General features: G+C 40.8%; 1 protein-coding gene across 3 annotated transcripts in view; it reads right to left on the reverse strand.

The window, feature by feature from the left end:
* Positions 1–2,622: 2,622 nt before the first annotated feature.
* The window catches only part of Prrx1 (paired related homeobox 1), a 65,472-nt gene continuing 47,789 nt past the window's right edge, over positions 2,623–20,305 (reverse strand). For 2 of the 3 annotated variants that reach the window (XM_050158388.1, XM_050158386.1), the window contains 3 exons: positions 19,495–19,670; positions 15,173–15,354; positions 2,623–5,921 (listed from right to left, as the gene is read on the reverse strand). In XM_050158388.1, the coding sequence (XP_050014345.1) occupies positions 5,783–5,921; positions 15,173–15,354; positions 19,495–19,670 (497 nt within the window). In that variant the 3' untranslated portion in view covers positions 2,623–5,782. Of the gene's footprint in view, positions 5,922–11,522; positions 11,595–15,172; positions 15,355–19,494; positions 19,671–20,305 lie in introns of all 3 variants that reach the window. The other variant, XM_050158387.1, reaches the window with a different exon arrangement.

Here is a 20,305-nt window from a genome sequence, read left to right on the forward strand (position 1 = left end):
TCCCTTCTTGCTAGGCAGTCCTACGGATTCTTTTCTTGGAAGACTCTCCTCACCCCCCATATGCCACCTCTTTCTTCCAGAGCTTCTCTGCTCTAGTCCATCTTTGCCCTTTTGTAAGAAGTGTCTGCTTCCAATTTCCAGGAGGATCTATATATGTTTTTCTTTGGGTTCACCTTGTTATTTGGCTTCTCTAGGCTTGTGAACTATAGGCCTAACGTCCTTGGTTTATGGCTAGAGTCCACTAATGAGTGAGTACATCCCATGTTCATCTTTTTCGGTCTGGGTTATCTCACTCACGATAGTGTTTTCTATTTCCATCCATTTGCATGCAAATTTCAAGATGTCATTATTTTTTACCACTGAATAGAACTCTAAAGTAAATATGTGCCACACCTTCTTTATCCATTCTTCTATTGAGGGGCACCTAGGTTGTTTCCAGGTTCTGGCTATTACAAATAGTGCTGCTATGAACATAGTTGTAGTATGATTGGGCATCTCTTAAGTATACTCCCAAAAGTAGTATTGCTGGATCCTGAGGTAGGTTGATTCCCAATTTCCTGAGAAACTGATGTCCAAAGTGGTTGCACAAGTTTACATTCCCACCAGCAATGGATGAGTGTTCCCCTTACTCCACATCCTTTCCAGCATAGGCTATCATTGGTGTTTTTGATTTTAGCCATTCTGACAAGTGTAAGATGGTATCTCAAAGTTGTTTTGATTTGCATTTCCCTAATTGCTAAGGAAGTTGAACATGACATTAAATGTCTTTTGGACATTTGAACTTCTTCTGTTGAGGATTCTCTGTTCAGTTCAGTGCCCCAATTTTTAATTGGGTTAATTAGAATTTTAAAGTCTAGTTTCTTGTGATCCTCCTGGAAATTGGAAGTAAACAAGTTTGCCAGGCAAAAGTTGGGAGCATGAGGGTGGGGTAAGGGTGGGAGTGAGGTTGGGGGAAGGGGAGAGGGGGAGAGGGAAGGGAGAAGGGAAAGACTGGTGAGAGCTTGGGGGGTGGGAGGGTGGAGATGGAGGTAGGGCAGATATAGGAGCAGGGAAGAAGATATCTACATTAAGGGAGCTGTTTTAGGGTTGGCAAGAGACTTGGCTCTAGCGGGGATCCCAGGTGTTCACAGGGATGTCCCCAGCTAGGTCCTTGGACAGCAGAGGAGAGGGTACCTGAATAGTCCTTGGCCCACTATCACGCTGATGATTATCTTGAATATCACCATAGAACCTTCATCCAGCAACAGATGGAGATAGAGACAGAGACCCTCATCAGAGCAACGGACTGAGCTCCCAAGGTCCAGTTGAAGGGCAGAACGAGGGAGAAGACAAGCAAGGAAGACAGGACCGTGAGGGGTTGGTCCACCAACTGAGGCAGTGTGTCTAATCAGAGCTCACCAAATCCAGCTGCACCGGGACTGAACAAGCATGTGATCAAACCTGACTCTCTGATTGTGGCTGACAATGGGGGCTGACTGAGAAGCCATTGATAAAGGCACTGGGGCTTGTTTTCACGGCTTGTTCTGGCTTTTTGGGACCCTAGTCTATAAGGATGCACAGCTTCCTAGGCCTGGATGTAGGGGGGAGGGCCTTGGACTTCCCACAAGGCAGGGTTCTCTGCCATCTCTCAAGCCGGAAGAGGGAGGGAGGAGGGTGAGTGGGGGAAGAGGAGGGTATTGGGAGGAGGGGTGGAAGTGTAAATTTTTGAACGGAAAAATAAAAAAATAAATAAAATAAATAAAAAAAGAAGTGTCTGCCAAAATGGCAAGTTTTGGGACTGTTTTCTTCTCTTGCTTATAAACCATCCTTGCTTAAAACCTTTCTCTGGGTCTCCATGGCCTGAAGAAAAGCTTGTGTCTCTTGTTTGAAAGTTAAATTTCAGTGTTTTTTCTACGTTGTTTAAAAATAAATTCCCCATCTTCCCATTTTTCCTGGGTCCAGATTCCTCAAGGCTGTCTCCCTGTCTCGTCCCTTTGTGTCTCCCATTGCCACCTCTCCTTCCTCTCTCCTCTTGTCCCACTCTAGCTCAATGGTTTTTTTTTCTTCTTCTTCTGAAGTTATTCTATGCACTCTCTTAACAACTGTTAACAAGTGTCTTAAATTGGGGCATAAACTTGCTTATTCTCAGTTTGCTTTTTGACCAGATTTTAAATGGTAAGGAAAAAAAAACCCCTATTCCTCACAATGTGTGTGTTTTTTTTTTTTTTTAATTTCCTTATTGTCACACACCCACACGGGACACAACGATTGCTTAAAATGCTTCATTTTGATATTATTAAATAAAAGCTTTGCCCTGTATGAAGACTGTCGTATCGTAGGTAGTACTGTGGATGCTAAAGGCATTAATAAAACTGCTAAATTTCCAGTACCGCCCTCATCTTCCCACGGTGCTTACAGATATTCCTTCTTTCTCCCACTACTAGTTTTGCTTTTGAAGTATAATAGATTATTTTCCTTTGATGGGATATAATATCGTACTTTGATGAAAATTTCTCTAGCTTATAAACCATTCTTACCTTCACTTTTCCCAGTGTCATCTTGAGTCCAAGCGGTTGTGCAGTTTGGAAGTTCAAAGAAAAAACAATCACCAAGTCCAGTGTATTATAACAAAAGGCTTTGTAGTATCTGTCTTTCATTTTATTGAAAAGAAATCATTTCTATTCTAGCACAAACAATGTATATTTTACATCATAAAGCAAGATATAATTTACATATTACATTTCTTATGAGATCTTTATTACCATATGTCATTTAAGTAGGTCATTACTTCTGGTTTAATTTAACCTGCCAAGTACTCTACTAATTAGCCCCTTGTTTGGGAAGGGATTGTGGACAGTGATAGTTCCATGCCTTCATCTGGGTATATTGATGGAGAGCTACAGGTGTATGCCTTGAGTCTGTGGCACTGAGACACTCCTCTGGCAATTGACTTACAGGCTAAAAATCTAATCCTCTAAATCACTTGTTAAAAAATATGTCTATTGAAAAAAATGGATCATAAATGAACAAAATTCGTGCTGGTGTTTCAGAGATATAGCTAGATAAGTGCTCAGATAAGAATGTTGTGGTGTGCACCCACCAGCAACAGGCATTCCTGTGACTGACTAGCATAGATTATTCTAAGAAATTCCTAGAAACTGCTGATTTGAACCATCAGATAAAGCCTCCCTCTTTCTCCTTTGAGTTTATAGGATCAGACTCTCTTGATCGCCACTGGAAATGGAGTCAGGACAAAGGCGTCGAATGACATCATTTTTCTTATATGACTCTCTGCCAAGATTCCGCCCTCCTTAGCAAAACCTTTTCATTTCTAATTTCTGTTCCTTGCCTATAATCCAAATCTTTTAGCTTTTCTCTGCAAACTCTAAATCCCCAATGTTTATCAGCCTATTGGACTTGTACTTGCTTTTTAAATCAAAGGAGGTTTTTACATTAAGGATGTATTGTTCCATTGAAACTTGTTAATACACAGCAATCAATGGGATGAATACATGAATGGAAAGATTCCTTAAAAACAAGTAATGTGTGTTCAGCCAGAGCACATGAACTATTCTGAAAGAAATGTTTAATTGTAGTTATTGAAAAGGATTCACTTCATGAGATCAAAGTACACAAAATGGTCTTCCTCCTTATTATTAAACACAGTACAAAATCACTCCAAGTATTGTTTAGAGCAGTGGTTGTTAGACTGAAAATATGTCACTATTAACTCAGGTATGCCAAGGGAAACACAAACATGAGCTCAAAGTGCATCTTATGCCCCAGATACTTTGCCTGTCACTCATATTACAAAGGTGATATATTTGGCCAAAATCAATCTGAAGCATTTTATTCACTGAGAGCTATGGTTATTAGAACTAAGCTGTTGATGAGAATATAAGTTAAAAAATATTTCTATACTTTGTGACTTAAATTATTCTTTGGTCAAATTATGTGATTGTTGAGATATCTGAAAATATAAACCTATTTATCATTTCCAAATACAGGGCTATATGTATGTACAGCCAGATATCATTTCTTGCTAGAAAACAAAGCTTCCAGATACTATGTTAATCCATGAACACTGTATGTCCCTTTCCTCCCATGGTTACAAAGTGCTGAACAAAGAACAAGCAAGCAAGCAAGCAAGGAAAGAAGGGAGAGAGGGAGGGCAGGAGGGCGAACAAACAAACATAGTCTTGCCACATACCTGTGAGGTACGTAAGAACTGGTAAACCCATTTTATGAACGGGTAAACTAGACACAGCATGGTAACATGGTTTGGTCAAGTCCACCAGGAAAGTTGACAAAGCATAACCAAGAACAAAGAGAAACAAAGAAATACCTGCCCTGCCGCCCTTTCACCCTACATACTAAACCTCATTTCAGAAATACTAAAACGTAAAAGTATAATTGTCCTTAATTTGGGGGGAGGGAATTTAGAGAAAGCTTTAAGCACTTCACTAAAACATACTACTTGTCTTCCATGTTTCTGTGGCGAGGAGAAAGAGCAGATAGCTAACTATCCCTCCTCCTTTCTGGGTATATTTTCCATGATATGTCAGATGATATAGAATTTCCACCTGAGCTCAGGCTTTAAACTCAAAATCATTTCTTTTTTTTTTTTTCAAAATCATTTCTTATATCGTCAAATAGTTCTGAATCCCACTAAAGCCATGATGGGAGCAAGACAGCTGTTCTCAGACACTTTCCTAGCAAACTGCTCTCTGACCTCAGTGAGAATTTTGTGTCGAGTATAGAAAAGAGCAAGAGGCCACGTTAATGTATCATTACTGTGTAGATAAGGACGGCGGTGATGGTGTAAAGTTGGTTTTTGTAGTGTTTGAGAAACTGCAAACTCAAGCTTGCAATATTTTATATATATAATATATATAAATATACACAGAATATATGTGCATCTGACCACCCTTAAGGCACCAAAGAGATAAAGGCTATGCCTTTCACAATTCAGTATTTGTTTTTCTTAAAAAAAAAATTCTCCAAAATTTCCTACAAAAAAATTCATTCCATCTCTAAAGCTAAAAAAGAGCGAGTGACAGCAATTGTTCAAAAACAACAAATATCTTTAACTTAGGATGGTTTATTTTGTTCAGAGGAAGGATGGTGTTGATGGTGACGCTGTAACCTAGAACTTTGAGCTTGAATCCACAGATTAGCTCTAGACCTTAGAGCTTAGCGTTCACCAGACGAGGCTAACCACATCGATCAGACAGGTCAGACACAAGAACATGTGTACATTTCTTTTTCCTGAAACTGATAGAAAAACCTTACCATGACCAAGAGACATCGAGACAACAATACTGATTCTTTAGAAATACTTTGATTTTTCAAAGTCTCCTAGAGAGACGCAGAAGGAAGCAGAGTAAGGCACTGAGGTCAAACAGGCTACTGAGAGTAATCCTTCACACACATATACATAGATATGTGTCTATCTTTGGCTGCTGAAGAATATTTTATTTTCATACAATTATAGGAATGGGTGGGCTGAAGAAGCCTAACTGAAGAAGCCCGGAGTATAATTAGCAAAGCACGGATAGAAGGAAAACAAAATAAACCCACACAGAAGCAAATGGTGATGGTATCCGAGAGGAAGAAGGAACCACTGTTAACTAATTTTCATTTTGTTCCTCTCCTGCTTTTCTCCGCCATGGTCCCAATATTTTAGTCCTGGCTTTGTTTGTTTGTTTGCTTTTATTTTTTCCAGCGGATGAAGAAATGACAGAACAGGATAGGTTTCTTATGGTTTTTGATTTCTTCTTAGGCCTGTTTAATATTTTTTTCCTCAGTTGACTGTTGGCACCTGGTTCCTCTGTAAACTATATTCCTTGGCCTTCAGTCTCAGGTTGGCAATGCTGTTGGCCATGTTGATACCCTGTGCAGGGCTATTGTTGGCACATGTGGTAGAATAAGTAGCCATGGCGCTGTAGGGACAAAGGAGAGAGCAGGGAGAACAACAGGCATTAGTTTCATAATTAGTCTCTTGCAGGGCTGCAAGACCATGCCCTTGGTGGATAAACTCTCAGGACAGGGGCAGGCATTTGGGCAGACAGAGGACCTCTGGGATATTTTATAGCCCCAGCTTTCAATTAGCCTAAGGTCCTTGGAGAAGGGTGGCCATCTTTTATAGGGCATTGGGGAAGCAGAGGAGAATGAGACAGGGTAGGGAGAGGTATTTGCTGCATTGGACACAGTGAGTAATGATCTATTTCTGAGGGAAGAGGAGATTGTGCTCAAGTCAAATAGCAGCAGTTTTATCCTCTACTTAGAATGTAAGCTTTCCTACCTATCCCAAACAGCCTGTGGGATGAGTGGAGGGAAAGAGCAAGTGAGTGACATCAGATGAAAGAGTTCTGTTTCTTCACTCTAGGGAACAGACCTCCATTTCAATACATTTTGGATAATTAATAACACCATTAGAAATAATGTGCTTGTAGAATTGATTAAATAACCCAACAACACTATTCCACTGGCATTGTGATTCGTGATTCGCTGGACAATAGTAGCAAACATGGTCGAATCAAGACTTTACTATCAATGGATCTTGATTTTTATACCTTTGTAAAAATATTTGACTAGCACACACCACCTTTGGGGTGAGTCACTTTGGAAAAGCTTAAAATTTCAAAATAAACTTCCCAAGTTATAATTTTACCATTCTCGATCTCAGACGTCGCTATTTCTCACTGTCTACGTTGTTGAGAAAAACATGGCACTGGATTTGATTGTCATAGACTATAATTAAGACCTAGGCAAGAACTCATCAGTGGTGGGTTTCTATTCATTGCATCTGCAGATCTCTTTTTAAAAAAATAAAATAGTGTTTTGATGTGGATGCAAATGATCTCTTTCTCTGTGTGAAATAGTTAACGTGAGGCTTTCTGGACTAAGTAGAACGCTGCTAGCTGTTTCTAATATGAGTGAAATCCCTTTCAACAGAGAGCCGAGATGAGATTCACGAATGGAATGACATGTGCTTTTCTGCCACCTGCATTCCAGGGAAATTTTGCCAGCCACACAGGACTTGGCGGTTCTGGGATGAGATGACAAGATCAGAAAGAAGGAAAACTAAAGCTAGAGGGACTTCATCATTGGTATTTATCTGGGACAGCACAGAGTCGGGATTGAGACTCATAGTAGTCTATTTCACCTCAGATTCTAGCATTCGCCAAGAAAAAAAAAACGAGTTAAAGAAATATGCTGAGTTTTAGATCACTTACTCATTCTATAAAACGAATCTTTTAAAAAGATTATTTCATGGGTATAAGTGAGAATAAAGTCTGCATCACAGCAAAGTGGAGAAGACTCAGGATTACAAAAATAATTTTACATTCTTACATTCCATTTTTCTAGCTTTCCCTCTTACTGACAATTTCTGGGTAGATGGTCCTAAGCCTCCCTACCCAGACAAGGCTGGGTTCTCCTGTAGCACCCTGCATTTTTGTTTTCCTCGCTTATTCCGTGCTTAATTAATTGTTTATTTAGTATCTAGCCCTGTCACCCACAAGCTGCATAGACCACCCAGTCTGCTTTCGTCATCACTGTGTCTTCAGGCTGAGCCTGATACCACACCCAGCACATACTTGGTGCCCAATAAACTGTTTTCCGAGGGAGCCATAGCTAGATATAGAATGATTAAACAGACCTGTGCTCCATGACCCTGACATCTATTATGCTACTGGAGTGATCTCTAAAAAGAATCCATTTATTCTTGAGAACTCATTCTTTCTGTAAAATTTGTTTTCTTAATGGAAGCAGAGTCAGAAGAGTGTGGCATAAGAGGGCATCATCATTGCATAGTCCTAGATCTATAAAGAGATCTTTTCATATTAAAAATACATTAATAAAAACTTAATAGAAGAGACTGTTTTATCATTGTTCGTTCAAGAGGCAGGAGAGTCCTCAGGTAAAGCAGGCTTAAATTATGAAGGCATAAAGGACAAGAACAGTTCTCTGAGACAGGACAAAAGTCAAATAGATATCATTCAGTTTCTATATGAATTACATTCTGCTATCTAATATCCTACCAGAAATCAATGCAAACCCAAAATTTATAGTTTAAAAATTTCCAGGATATACCAAACATTCAAAGATTTAGTTGCTGCTAGATGCAGTAGCGCACACCTCTAATCCCAGCACTAGGAAGGCAGAGGCAGGTAGATATCTGAGTTTGAGGCCAGCCTGGTCACAAAATGAGATTCAGGACGGTCAGGGCTACACAGAGAAACCCTGTCTCAACAAAAACCAAACCAAACAAAAAATAAAATAAAAGTGATAACTGGATTTGGGGGATGCTCCTAAATTATGAATTATTTATAATACAATTAGCCTTTCTCAACCATGTTTCTGCAAAAATATCAAGTCCTAAAGACAGTCTACAGTTATTAATGTTTTAAACATATGGGGCAGAAGCTGGCATTACAGGATGTCTGTTAAATACAGGTTCTCTTTTAAATACTAGGAAGAAAATTGAATGACTTCTGAATATACAAGGCTAAAACTTCATGAGAAAAAAATGACCAGTGTAAATTATAGATTGTTATGGAATGATTTTGCTTTTAGATACTTGACCCAAGTTTCTACAAGACCTGTTACCCATCCTTTGAGACTCCGGGCAACAAGATCCTACTTGCCCTTTTCTTTGGTAACTGAAAGTATTCCATTTCCTCACTGGAAGAAGGGATTAGAACTTTGGGGAGCATGTGTTAATTTTCTGAAGTTGTTGTTACTATTTTTCTGCACTGTTTACTATAGTGTTGGTATCAATCCTGCTATATCACAACATTTGGCTGCAATTATTTTATAGTCTACTATCTATATCACATCTGATGTTCTAGCCTGGGTACTCTCGATGGTAACACATCTCTGAGAAGTTCAGAGTTTCTCTCTTAGGTAGGCTGAGAGTCAGTGATGTGAATTGATCCACTTTTTCACACAAACCAAATGAAAAAGAATTAGGATAGTATCTTGCACAAGAGAGTGACTATTCCCACCGTGGCATTCAAGTGGCAGCCTGCACTGGCACAGCAGAAACAGAGTCCTTTTGCATTCTGTAGTCCTGCAACGGTGAGAGTGACATTCTAGCTGTGATTCCGTGGCTATATTCTATGAAGTACCTCAGGTTACAGGGCCAGAAGTTGAGAAAGCATTTGATATTAGCAAATGACATTTGCATTCCCTTGGAAGTTTGGTGATAGCAGTTTCACTTGATAGATGCTTAAGAAAGTAACTAATTTTCAAAGACTGAACAAACTTGGTATTGCAGCATTTGTGAGTTGAATATGTTGACTATAAAGAACAGACACCATCTCCACTCTACCTCTTAACAAGTGCCTATGATATATAATCCCACAAATCGGAATTTCAGTCATACTTTATATATTTCACTCTGGTGCTGGACATGGGTCTATTTTTACAGTTCAAGCTAAATGTGCAGTATCGGCAAGCAATAGGTAGCGTTTTGACTTAACGCATGAAAAACAAGGCTCGTTATCAGTCAGAAAAGAGGAAATTAACTACTAGTGTCCCAAGAGATGCTTAGTCATGCTTTAAACAGCATTGGAAGGTGGAAGGCTTGCTTGCTTAAGTGACTGCAGATGCTGGAGAACCCTGAATGGCTGCCAAGCTGAGAGACCGAGAAAGAAAGAGAGAGAGAGAGAGAGAGAGAGAGAGAGAGAGAGAGAGAGAGAGAGAGAGAGACCTTAAATATCTTCCCACCAGAAAGGCACTAGGGTAGTTAATTGATTTCAACCAATGAATGGGACATCCAGTCCATGTAAAATTACCACCTATTCCTACACAGAACGAAACTTCCTGGAATTAACAAAAAATAAAAGCAAAAACAGAAAACAAACAAAACAAAGGACAGGAACTCAGGAAGGTGTATCAGGACAACCACCAAGAGCTCCGTCAACTGACAGACATCCAAGTGCTTAGTCTCCCGCTGCGTAAAAATCCCTCATTCCTGTAAGCAGGGAGCACACAGGAGTTTAGAGTTCTGGACTGAATTTGAAAAGGTTGGCTGATGTACCATTTCTGATGAAGTTTTAACAGAGCTTCTTGTATCAGTTACCAAGAAACTACACTGCCAAATAAATAAAGCCCATGGAGACCTTAGGGGTGAGAAAGAAATGCTTGCCTTCCATCTGCTGACTCATCGAGTCTGCAGTGGGGCTTCACAGAGCTGACACATTTTGGGACGCATGAGGCTTTCCACTTCCTTATTTGGAGATTCCAAACAGATGCGACCCAGGAGCATGCTAACCCCACTAGCAAGGTTAGATAACTGTTTCCTCTGGAGACAGTTCTCTTAGGACCATTTCTACTGGCTCTGAAAGGTGGATTTTAAGGAAGACTGAGTGGAAATAAAGGCCACTACCAAGGACATTTAGCAAATACTCTGAAGGATTTGACATCTAATCACCCAGTCCTATAAATCACAAAACAAGTGGGGAGAAACTTTAATGCTTGGCTTGATCTTTAATGCTCTCTCTGGCCAGCCTTTTTGAATAAGGGATGACAAACTGCTCAAAACATCACCCTAACAATGATTATGACGGTCGAAGAACCATGAGGATGGTCCTTAGCATCCGGGTTTCCTCCCACTCTAGACAGTCTTTCACAAGCTCCAGTTCATAGTTTTCTGAACCCTGAAATACAGAGGTTGGAGGCTCTCTCTTTGACCTGTTCTTTTGCGAAGGCAAGAACAGTATAAGTTTTTCTTATAAGACAAGTAACTTTCAGTTTCCCTAGGGAAATTTGCTTTTAAAGTAAGATCCCCTGCATCCTCCGGAGTTGCCCCTATGTAACTGAAATCACCATTTCCTGCTTCTGCTTGAAATTTAGAGTTTGAGTTTTAAAATACATTCTCCGTTTCTCCAATTGGACACGAGGGACTACATTTCATCGGTAAGGCTTTAGTTTCCATTGTACATTCTGTGATCCCTCTGCAATGCTCAACTTCTCTTTCTAGCAACACCTTCCTACCGCCTCCAGAACTTCTGCTCTTCCCCCTTTCAATATTGAATATGCCATATTGTGTATTCCTAGATTCTCAACTCCCTTGTGAGGCATACAATTGGAAAATCCTGTCTAGTTCAAGTTTTCAATATGAAGTTACATAATAAATCAGCTACGGCATTGGCCAGAAGCAGGACAATGTAGTCTGACCCCTGGCTCATACTCTGGGTAACTAAAGACTCCCTCGTCAAAGTCCGTCAGATATGACCATCATGGGAATTACTTTAGAGCGGAACAACGGAGAGATGTAGCATCTCACCCCACTCTAGACTTACTGGATTAGGATCTTCACAGGCACTGATCCCGGAACGTAACCATAGCTCTAAACTGTCATGCTCCCTTAGAGGCATGCTTTCTTATAGTTCTGTCTCCTAATTCCCCACTTGGGGAAGCTCCACTGTTCATATTTCTAAGACATCAGCCCGCAGTTTCTTGAAAAAAAAAAACCTAATTCCCCCTTAATCCCTACCCCAATAAGCCACCCTCATGCCCATCTGACAAGTTACCTTTTCAGTGTCTTCCGTTAGAATCCGTTATGAAGCCCCTCGTGTAAACAACATCTTGGGAGGGACGAGGATCTATTTTTGAAAGTGTGAAAGGGGAGAAATGAGCCAAATGCGATGAGCAGAAGTCAGCAGCACCATGACCAAGACAACTGAGGGGAAGGGCACTGTACAAGAGCCATCGGCCTTGCTCTCCCTTGCCATTAGGTTCACGTCCAACCCTCCCTCTGTAAATGGTACTGCAGACCAGTACTGCAGAGCCAAGCCCTTCTCAAGCTACCTCTCAGAGGAACAAAGGTGCCCGGGGAAGGGTTTCTTGGCTACTTAGTCTCAAAGAATTGCATAGGATTTGGTTGATTTTTACTACCCAAAAGGCATACCCGGGAGAACTGTAAGGTTAGTGAGTCTTGATGATTTTTGTGCTTGTGTGCATTCTTATAATTTGCTTAAAGAAAATAATTCTTTGCCAAGAAGTGGGTTTATGTCCCAAAGACAAGCTTGCTTCAGTGAGCTACAGGTAAATAAATGACAACTGCTACCAGGAAAGTAGTCTCCATGTTAGGGAATCCTTTGCTCCCTCTGGTACTTCGGTTGCCTGTCTGACATCATCACCTAGTGAACTCAAGAAAATGAGTGAGGTCATACTGAGCTATAATTAGAGTGGACCTCATGTCTTTGTTTGCCAGGGACAGTCCTGGTTCGTGCCCTTTGTCCTAATGTAATTATTAATATTCAAAAACCTTCCCAGTCCATATGATATGTTATATGATCTTTACACTCAACAGCAGCGATATCAGCAAAAACAGGGAGAAGGGGTTTGGTTATTTTCCAGCCTGTGATTCTGACTGTAGGCAAAAAGCTGTTTCTATGGTTTGGTTTCCTGTTCTTCCAGAGATGAGCTGTGGGAGTCGAAAAACCATTCTCTCTACTCACTGTCCCCGTGTTTCATGATCTAACCACATAGGCCACCCCACTGGAATGCCCTCACCCCAGATAGAGACCCCAGCTGCAGACATGCTTTGCTGATCAAGAAAGAGTCATGAACCAAGAAGGACCACTGAGATGGTTTTCCAGTCTTACGCTTTGTAGCACTTCCAATACAATGCATGTGAAATCTGAATAGAACAGACTGTCCAGACACCTCTATGTGCTGGACAGAAACAGGGCCGAGAAGTACTGTTCTAACTCTTCTTACTTAAAACTAGCGAGGTGTTCCGTTTCCTCTTGTTTTGTACCAAGGCAAGGACAGAGCTATCACACAGGAGTGCGCTAAAGGTTAACCAAGAGAAAACGCCTTTTAATGAGGACCACATGTAAGGCAACTAGCTTGACATAAAGGTACCAATAGCAACAACAACTATCATTTCCTTTGCTTTCCATCATTTGTTTGTCTTTTATATTTCCTTAAGAACAATTATGTTTCCTAGCAAGGTTCAAAATGTAAAATCATAATATATTTGATTCTAAACATAGTAAAATATCCCCATGTAACAGAATAGCCTTTGCTACTTCCAGAAATTAACCAAATTATAAACACTTCAGTCAACATTAAGTCAAAGAAACATATATTCAATAAACTGTTGCCTTAAACCTTTGCTTTTCTACTTATAATGGTATTAATTTATTCTTCACACAAAATATGAACAATCAGCTTCTGCATCACTTCGCTTAGTTGTTTTTTTTACAAACACTGTATGTAGAGAAATAAATGCAATACCATGAAATGAGTAAGAGGAACTAGGTTATACAGTCTTAAGTCAAAAAGATCACGATACAAAAAATATGTACACTAAGATTATCTCTATATAAAATACTGAACTCTAGTCATAAAATGAACTAACTGATTATGTCAAGATGTTGAAATTATGGGTGGATTTTGGAAATGTAGCTAGAATTTCTATAACTTCTCAACTAAAATAGAACATTTCCCAAAAGGCACACGCAAATTGCCATGTTACTAGCTTTGTGTTGGATACAGACACTGGGTCTTGTCTCTCTTTGGTCTAACGTGATGCTAGTTCAGGACGGATTTCATCTGTGTAGTGTGCTGCGTTCAGCTCCATGGGAAGGGACCACATGGCAGCCATGTGGATTTTTGATAGCTGGGGGTAAAAATCCCAAGGAAGACATAGGCAGAAAGAGGAACAATGCTTCCTGGTTGCAACCAAATTCAAACCAGAGATCTCAATGCAGCAGACCCCTAACTTAACCCAGATTCCAAGCCACTTGCTGAATCTGTAGACTATCGGTAGTTGTAGAGAGAATAGGCCTTCCATTTATTTAAAATATTAAAGAATATTTAAGCAATCTTAAAAATGTGTTTTTAGTAAGTTCCATGGGAGAAGCATCTAAATTTTAAGTAAGAAGCATAGACATGGCTGACCTTTCAAAGTCAGTCAGGGTGGGGGCGGTAAAGAGCCAGGACAGGAAAAGTCCCTCTTATTCTTCTGGACATGGGATATTTATCATTGAGATCAGAGCTACTTCAGGCTAATAAATGTCCCAAAACTCCCAAATACTTTTATGGCATTTTTCTGAAGAAATTATTTGAACTGGAAAGACCATTCAGGTGAGGCTTTGGGATTTAAGGACATCTACCAACTGTGAGAAAGTACTCGTGTTTCCCAAATGTGCATTTCCCATTTTTAGCTGGGCCCCATCTCCTGTAACCAGTTTCAAACCCCTCCCTAGGTCACGAATTAGCTTTAAGAATGAAAAGATAAACAAGTGTCATTTAATAGAAAAACAAACGTGCATAGTTCCATAGACATCGGCCAGACAAAACAGATAGCCTTGACCTGGTGTCTCCCACAAGCCTGATCATATTCTAAGGATAGGAACCCTAGGTGTGACTGTGTCAGCCTGTGCTTTCTGAATAGCATGCTGGATAGAGGGTAGAAGTCTCCAAACAAAGATTGAAATGGCCCTCTCTTATTTTCTGCTTCAAACAAGCAATTCTCTTTTAATATAAAAGTTTAGTGTGTTGTTTTTTTCTTATTGAGAGAGAGAGCAAGAGAGAGAGAGCCATATCATGGGGGGGGGGAGAAAGCCAGATAAACAGTGGAATACATAAGAATAACAAATAGAATAGAAAGGTATTTATGGATCGTAAGAAAGCCTTACCCACTAACAAAGAACTAGGGTCCCTCTCCTCCCTCTTCTCCCTCCCTCCTTCTGTCGCTCCCTCTGTCCCTCCATCCTTCCTTTCCTTTTAACTCAAAATCAGTTTTATTGTGGAGTGCCTTTAGTCCTACACTTGGAACATTAGATATTGATTCCCTGTGTTACCATAATACGGTGAATGTGTCTTAAATGGATTCATTTTTTTTCCAGAATGGTTCCAAGAGGGGCACTGGATACAGTTTACAAAGGATCTGTTCTTTAATATTCTTTCCCAGTTTTGCAACCTTGGCAAGAATTCCTGAGTCCAAGAGGAGATTGCTGATGGCCGCCCCTCTCTCTTCTGCCCCAAACCCTGCTCCTGGGGCAACTAGCAATCTCCTTTAAAAATGTAGGGATGCCAGCAAGTTGAATGTCTCTGAAGAGGTTAACCCAGTAAGGAATGTCAGCTGGCTGCCGAAGCAGCCTTGAGAGTGGTGGATGACTGAGAAGCATGTGGAATTGGAGCAAGGGAGAGTGGGCCAGTCATTCACCTGTACGGAGAGGCTGTCCCCCAGGAAAGATAATCGGTGGGTCTAGGAGCAGGACGAGGTACGATGGGCTGCTCCACCGCGGTCACATCTCCTGAGTAGGACTTGAGGAGAGAAGCGTTTTTATTGGCCAGCATGGCTCTCTCATTCCGGCGGAACTTGGCCCTTCGGTTCTGAAACCACACCTGGAAGATGGTTGGGAGGGGAGAAAGATATAAGGAGGGAGAGGAAGAACAAAGACAAATAGGTTATATGAGTGCGATTTTGGCTGATTTTTGCTATGTAATGCCATCCCAAGAAAGACACAGGATGGGTCTGGAACCTTTCCTAAAAGAACAGAAATACTGCAGTGTAATCTTGCCCGCGGTTGTGTATTCAGAGTTAAACCTCTGTCTGTGGAGCACTTCAGGGGTAGAGCTTAACATGGATAAAGCCCCATTTTAATGCCTCTCTCTATAGGACTATGAAATACCTCTGGTAATTAAGAATCCAGAGATGGGATCTATGATTAATAGACAAGACCACAAAATGTAGGCTCTAAACTCTGTTCTAATTATAATCAATAAAATGAGGATTTCAGTAGATGCTGGCAATGGATACAATGGCTTTTTTTAAGGGCATTTTTAAAATTCTTCAAAATGGAATTTTTCATCTGCCTCCACTGTGTTTATAATTTAAAGAAAACCGTTTCTCTCCCCACACCTTCTGGCAAGGATTAAGAAGGAACTCATTCATATAAGAAGTGAAGGAAAACCCTTCAGAGAGTGAGGCTGCAAGAGAAGAAAAAGAACCACTAGAGAGTGCTCAGTAGATTGGTGACCTTTATGGGAGTCAATTGGTGACCCCAGAGACCAAGACTAATGGAGGACAGGTGTTCTGGGGTCTCCCTTTCCCTTCAAGGGTGATTTCTACACTGACTCCTGGCTATAATGTTCTAGCGCTTCTAAAATATTGAACTAAACAGGAAAAACCTATTTACATTCTATAAGGAAATTCCCAGAAGCAAAACACAGCCACTAGCCCTGAGGATTCAATCGGAGGACATTTATTTGTACATCTCAAGGAATGCGGGTGGCCCTGACAACTTCTGCGAGAGCTAATAATAAACGCATCGCTTATTAAACTGCTGCTAGAACTAGTAACTTGCCCAGGACCTACTACACTGCTTCTACTTAGCATGACAGTTCTCCATGGTGGGTTTTTATCATTGCTACTTTAACGTTAAGGAACGTGTCCAGTGAGATTTCAATTCTGAAGGTCACGCAAATAATAACTGGCTGATCATTTTACTTAAGGATGTCTGACCCATGACCACACAATTATCTTATACTGCAATAGAATTTTGTCCTTCATTGATATTCATTCAAGGACTCTGTAGGGAGTGCTCACTGGAGTGCAGTCCTTGTACCCAATAATGGGAAGAGAGATGAAGAGGACTGCTTTCAAGCAGCCCAAAATTTATTAAAGGAGGATGTGGAAGTGTATCTGAAATAATGCAAAACAAATATTTTAGTCAAGTTATAAAAAGTATGACAGTGTATTGGAACAAACCACTCTAGGGGGTGGCATTTACGGAAAATACCATGTGACTATTGCCCCCACAATGGAAGTGTGTAGCATGTGGGACCCGAGTGGAAATCAGAGGAGGTGAGATTAGGCATCTTCTCCATACCTTCCCAGTCCTCAGATCTTCCGTTTTAATATGAGTAACACATCGCTGTCAGAGTTAGCACTCTAAATGTAAAGGTAAATGTGCCTGGCTTGAAACCTTCTACTGCATTCCAACTGAAGAACAGAATAAAAATTTCTTAACAAACACTATTCAAGAATTACCACTTTGATTATCATAAAGCCACGTTATTTCTAGTGGGCCTTAGGCTCGGGGCTACCAGAGGACCCCCAAATGCAGTGGGTGACTGTCCACTTACACACAGCTACACGAGACATCTCCTCTATTGGCAGCATTTTTTGTCTCCATCCGGATATGAAATGTAAGATGTGATTGTATCATTGCTTCCTCCATGAAGTGTAGAGAAAGGCATAGACTTTAAGGTCTAAGAGAACTGGATAGAAAGACCAGCTATTTGAGACTAAGTATTTACCATTGAGCTGCTATTTAATTTGTCTATTACTTTGTTTCATAGTTGATTAGAAATGACTGACATGTTACAAATAGTTATGAGCTGGGGCTCAGTGTAAAGTTAATAAGGGCATAGTCCCTCCATTTTCCTTGGGTGGAGTAGATCATTCTTTCTTCTACTCTATCAACAATTCTTGCAGAATTCTTTACCGTGGGGAATTATATCATGATGGCATCATTTGAAGGTCTGATCATCTTTTCCCTCTGGTTCAGACTGTGGCATCCTTAAGAAGAGGACAAGGGTCTTATTTATCACCAACAAAACAAATCAGGTCAAAAAGTCCACCGTTGCTCCAAAAGCATTTGAGGAAAGGGAGGAAAATAAATTTGGCAAAGCTGAATAAAGCTTATCCCTACACAAGAGGACTCCATCACCCAGTGAGGGGAGATGACCCACAGATACTTCAATACAGTACCTGCCATGTTATGACAAATGCCCTGGATAGAGAGTCCCAGAGTTAGGGGACTGGTTTGACCTGGGAAAGCCTAGGACTTTACAGAGAAATAATGAAGTCACAGAGGAACAACTCTGTGCCACTCGCCTAGGAAACATTCAGAGCAGTGGAAGGCATCGGTTTGCAGTCCAGCGGGAAGGATAGGGAGAGTTGGATGGTAGACATACAGGAGATACATAGATTACATTCCCCTGTCTCTCCCACGATGTATGTATATATGTGTGCATATACATATGGAGATGCATGGTATTCAACTCTTGTACCTGGACAAGATAATCTCCCAATTCAAAAGTTACCCTTCCGCATTTTTAAAACAATTTTCACCATTGTACTGTCTATGGTTCTTTTTCAAATTTGAAACACTATCACAAAATGATGCTCTAAGATACTAGGGGCTGATACTTGATTTAATTTTTTACGTACAACATATTTCGATGATATTCTTTCCCATCTCCCAGCTCTTCCCAGGTCCTCCCTAACTCCTTACCTTCCCAACCTTGTGCTCTCTGTTTCTCTGTCCCTCTGTCTCTTTGTCTCTCTCCCTCTCTGTCTCTTTCTCTCAAATAAATAAATAAATAAATAAATAAATAAAACAAAGGTCAAAACAAAAATATAAGAAAAAAGCCAAAACAAAGAGAAGACCATGTTTTGAGTGTGCATGTAAATGCGCGTGTGTGTGTGAATGTGTGTGTGCGAATGCATGTGTGTGCGTGTGTGCATGTGAATGTGTGTGAATGTGTATGTGTGTTTGTGAATGCGTGTGTGTGCATGTGAATGCGTGTATGTTGCTCATTTAAGTTCTTTTATTTCACTGCAGGCTGAGTTTGGGGAAATAGGAGACGTAGAGGATTAGGAAAGTGGAGGGAATTCACAGACATGTGTGAAAAGCAGCCCGGGGTGGTGTAGTTCTGTGAGGATGATGGGATGGAGAGAACAGGACTCTGATGGCACTATGGTACGCTCGTGGGTCCTGACTGCCAACACAGGGGTGAACTGCAACATTCTGTTTTCAGTTTCCTCAGGACCACAGAAGAAAGGTATCTTCCCTTGCATCATTGTGCTGCAATTCTTTCCTGTGTCATGGGGAGAATGTTAGGGCGGAGTGCCTGTCTCCCCATGTGGAAAATCTTCCCACACCCCTCTTCCAACTGAAGGGGTCACCAATACTCTACCTTCCCATTATTTGTTTTATTTCCTAGAGACATTGAAGACTAAAATAAGCTATCTACTTTGAGTGTGCTTCTAACCTAATTTCTCAATATCCATCTCCACTCTTTATCACCATCCATAAACATGAGTGCTTGGAACAAGGTGCTGGAAGGTTTGTACATTCTCCCATGCTGGCGGGGAAAGCTCAGGTGAGAGAGAGTTCATATCTCAGGTATGGCCACTCTAGAGCTCAAATTGAAAACCGGGGATGTAGAGGCAAGTTCTTAAGTGAACAGCATAAAAAAACACTAAAGTATAAGGTTCACAACAATGGGGAAGAGATAACCCTCCATACAGCATATTCTACACTTCCTGAAGGCCTTCTATTTGATTATTAAAACATATCATTCAACCCAAAGAAACATAATAAAGATATGAAGCCTCTGTCATACTTCGTATATACAACCCTTGTCAGTACCAGCTCCAGTCCCAAACCTACAACTTGTATTCATAGGCAGTCTTCAGAGATGGGTCACTATGGAGGGAACACTTGGTGGCTGCCACTCAAAGCATGGAGTTACCTGCACTCTGGCCTCAGTGAGGTTCACCCGACGTGCAAGATCTTCTCGTACAAAAGCATCTGGGTAATGTGTCCGCTCGAAGACACGCTCCAAGGCCTGAAGCTGGCTGCTGTTGAAGGTTGTTCTGTTTCTCCGTTGCTTTCTCTTCTTCTTCTCCTCTGAGTTAAGTTGATCATCTGGAAAGGAATTGATTGGTGATAAGGAATGGATACCACTCCAGAGGTCCCAGACACCCTATATTTACCATCATCTCTAACGAGAGATGCTTCTTCTGCTCACATTCCTAGCAAAGGGCTAGAGCCAAATGCTACTTTTCTTATCCAAATACTGGCAAGGACCAAGAGTCTTCCTCAGTTCTGGTGTCTCATTGCATCTATATGTAAGATTCGACCTCATATGGTTGCCCAAAGAATATTACTTGCATGCTCTTCAAAGCCTGTTATGTAAAAGAGGGCTAAAGAAAAAAATCTCATGCTTGTCTCCTTATTTCACTAGAGATGGAGAAATAAAAGTCGATTACATGATACCTTATTTCCTTACACAAAGTGATGCTCATTCATACAGTTTCATCGCCAGTTACAACAGCCCCATCCTGGCTCCTCTCTGAAGCACAGACCCAAGGTCAAAAGTGCACATTTATAGCAAAGAAACTGTCCAAACACAACCAGAGCAATTTCCATTTTAACATGATTTCTCTTGGAAGCAGTGATTCAAAACATTATTTATTAAAACTCCATGCCCTTGCCCGGGAAGGTGTCAGCTTAGATCAAGTTTAGTGTCAGGCACAATACCAGGAACCTAAGCAACCATT

Source organism: Alexandromys fortis, unplaced genomic scaffold (genome assembly GCF_014885135.2).
Source record: "Alexandromys fortis isolate MF-2015 unplaced genomic scaffold, M_Fortis_MF-2015_v1.1 scaffold_97, whole genome shotgun sequence".
Lineage (NCBI taxonomy): Eukaryota > Metazoa > Chordata > Mammalia > Rodentia > Cricetidae > Alexandromys > Alexandromys fortis.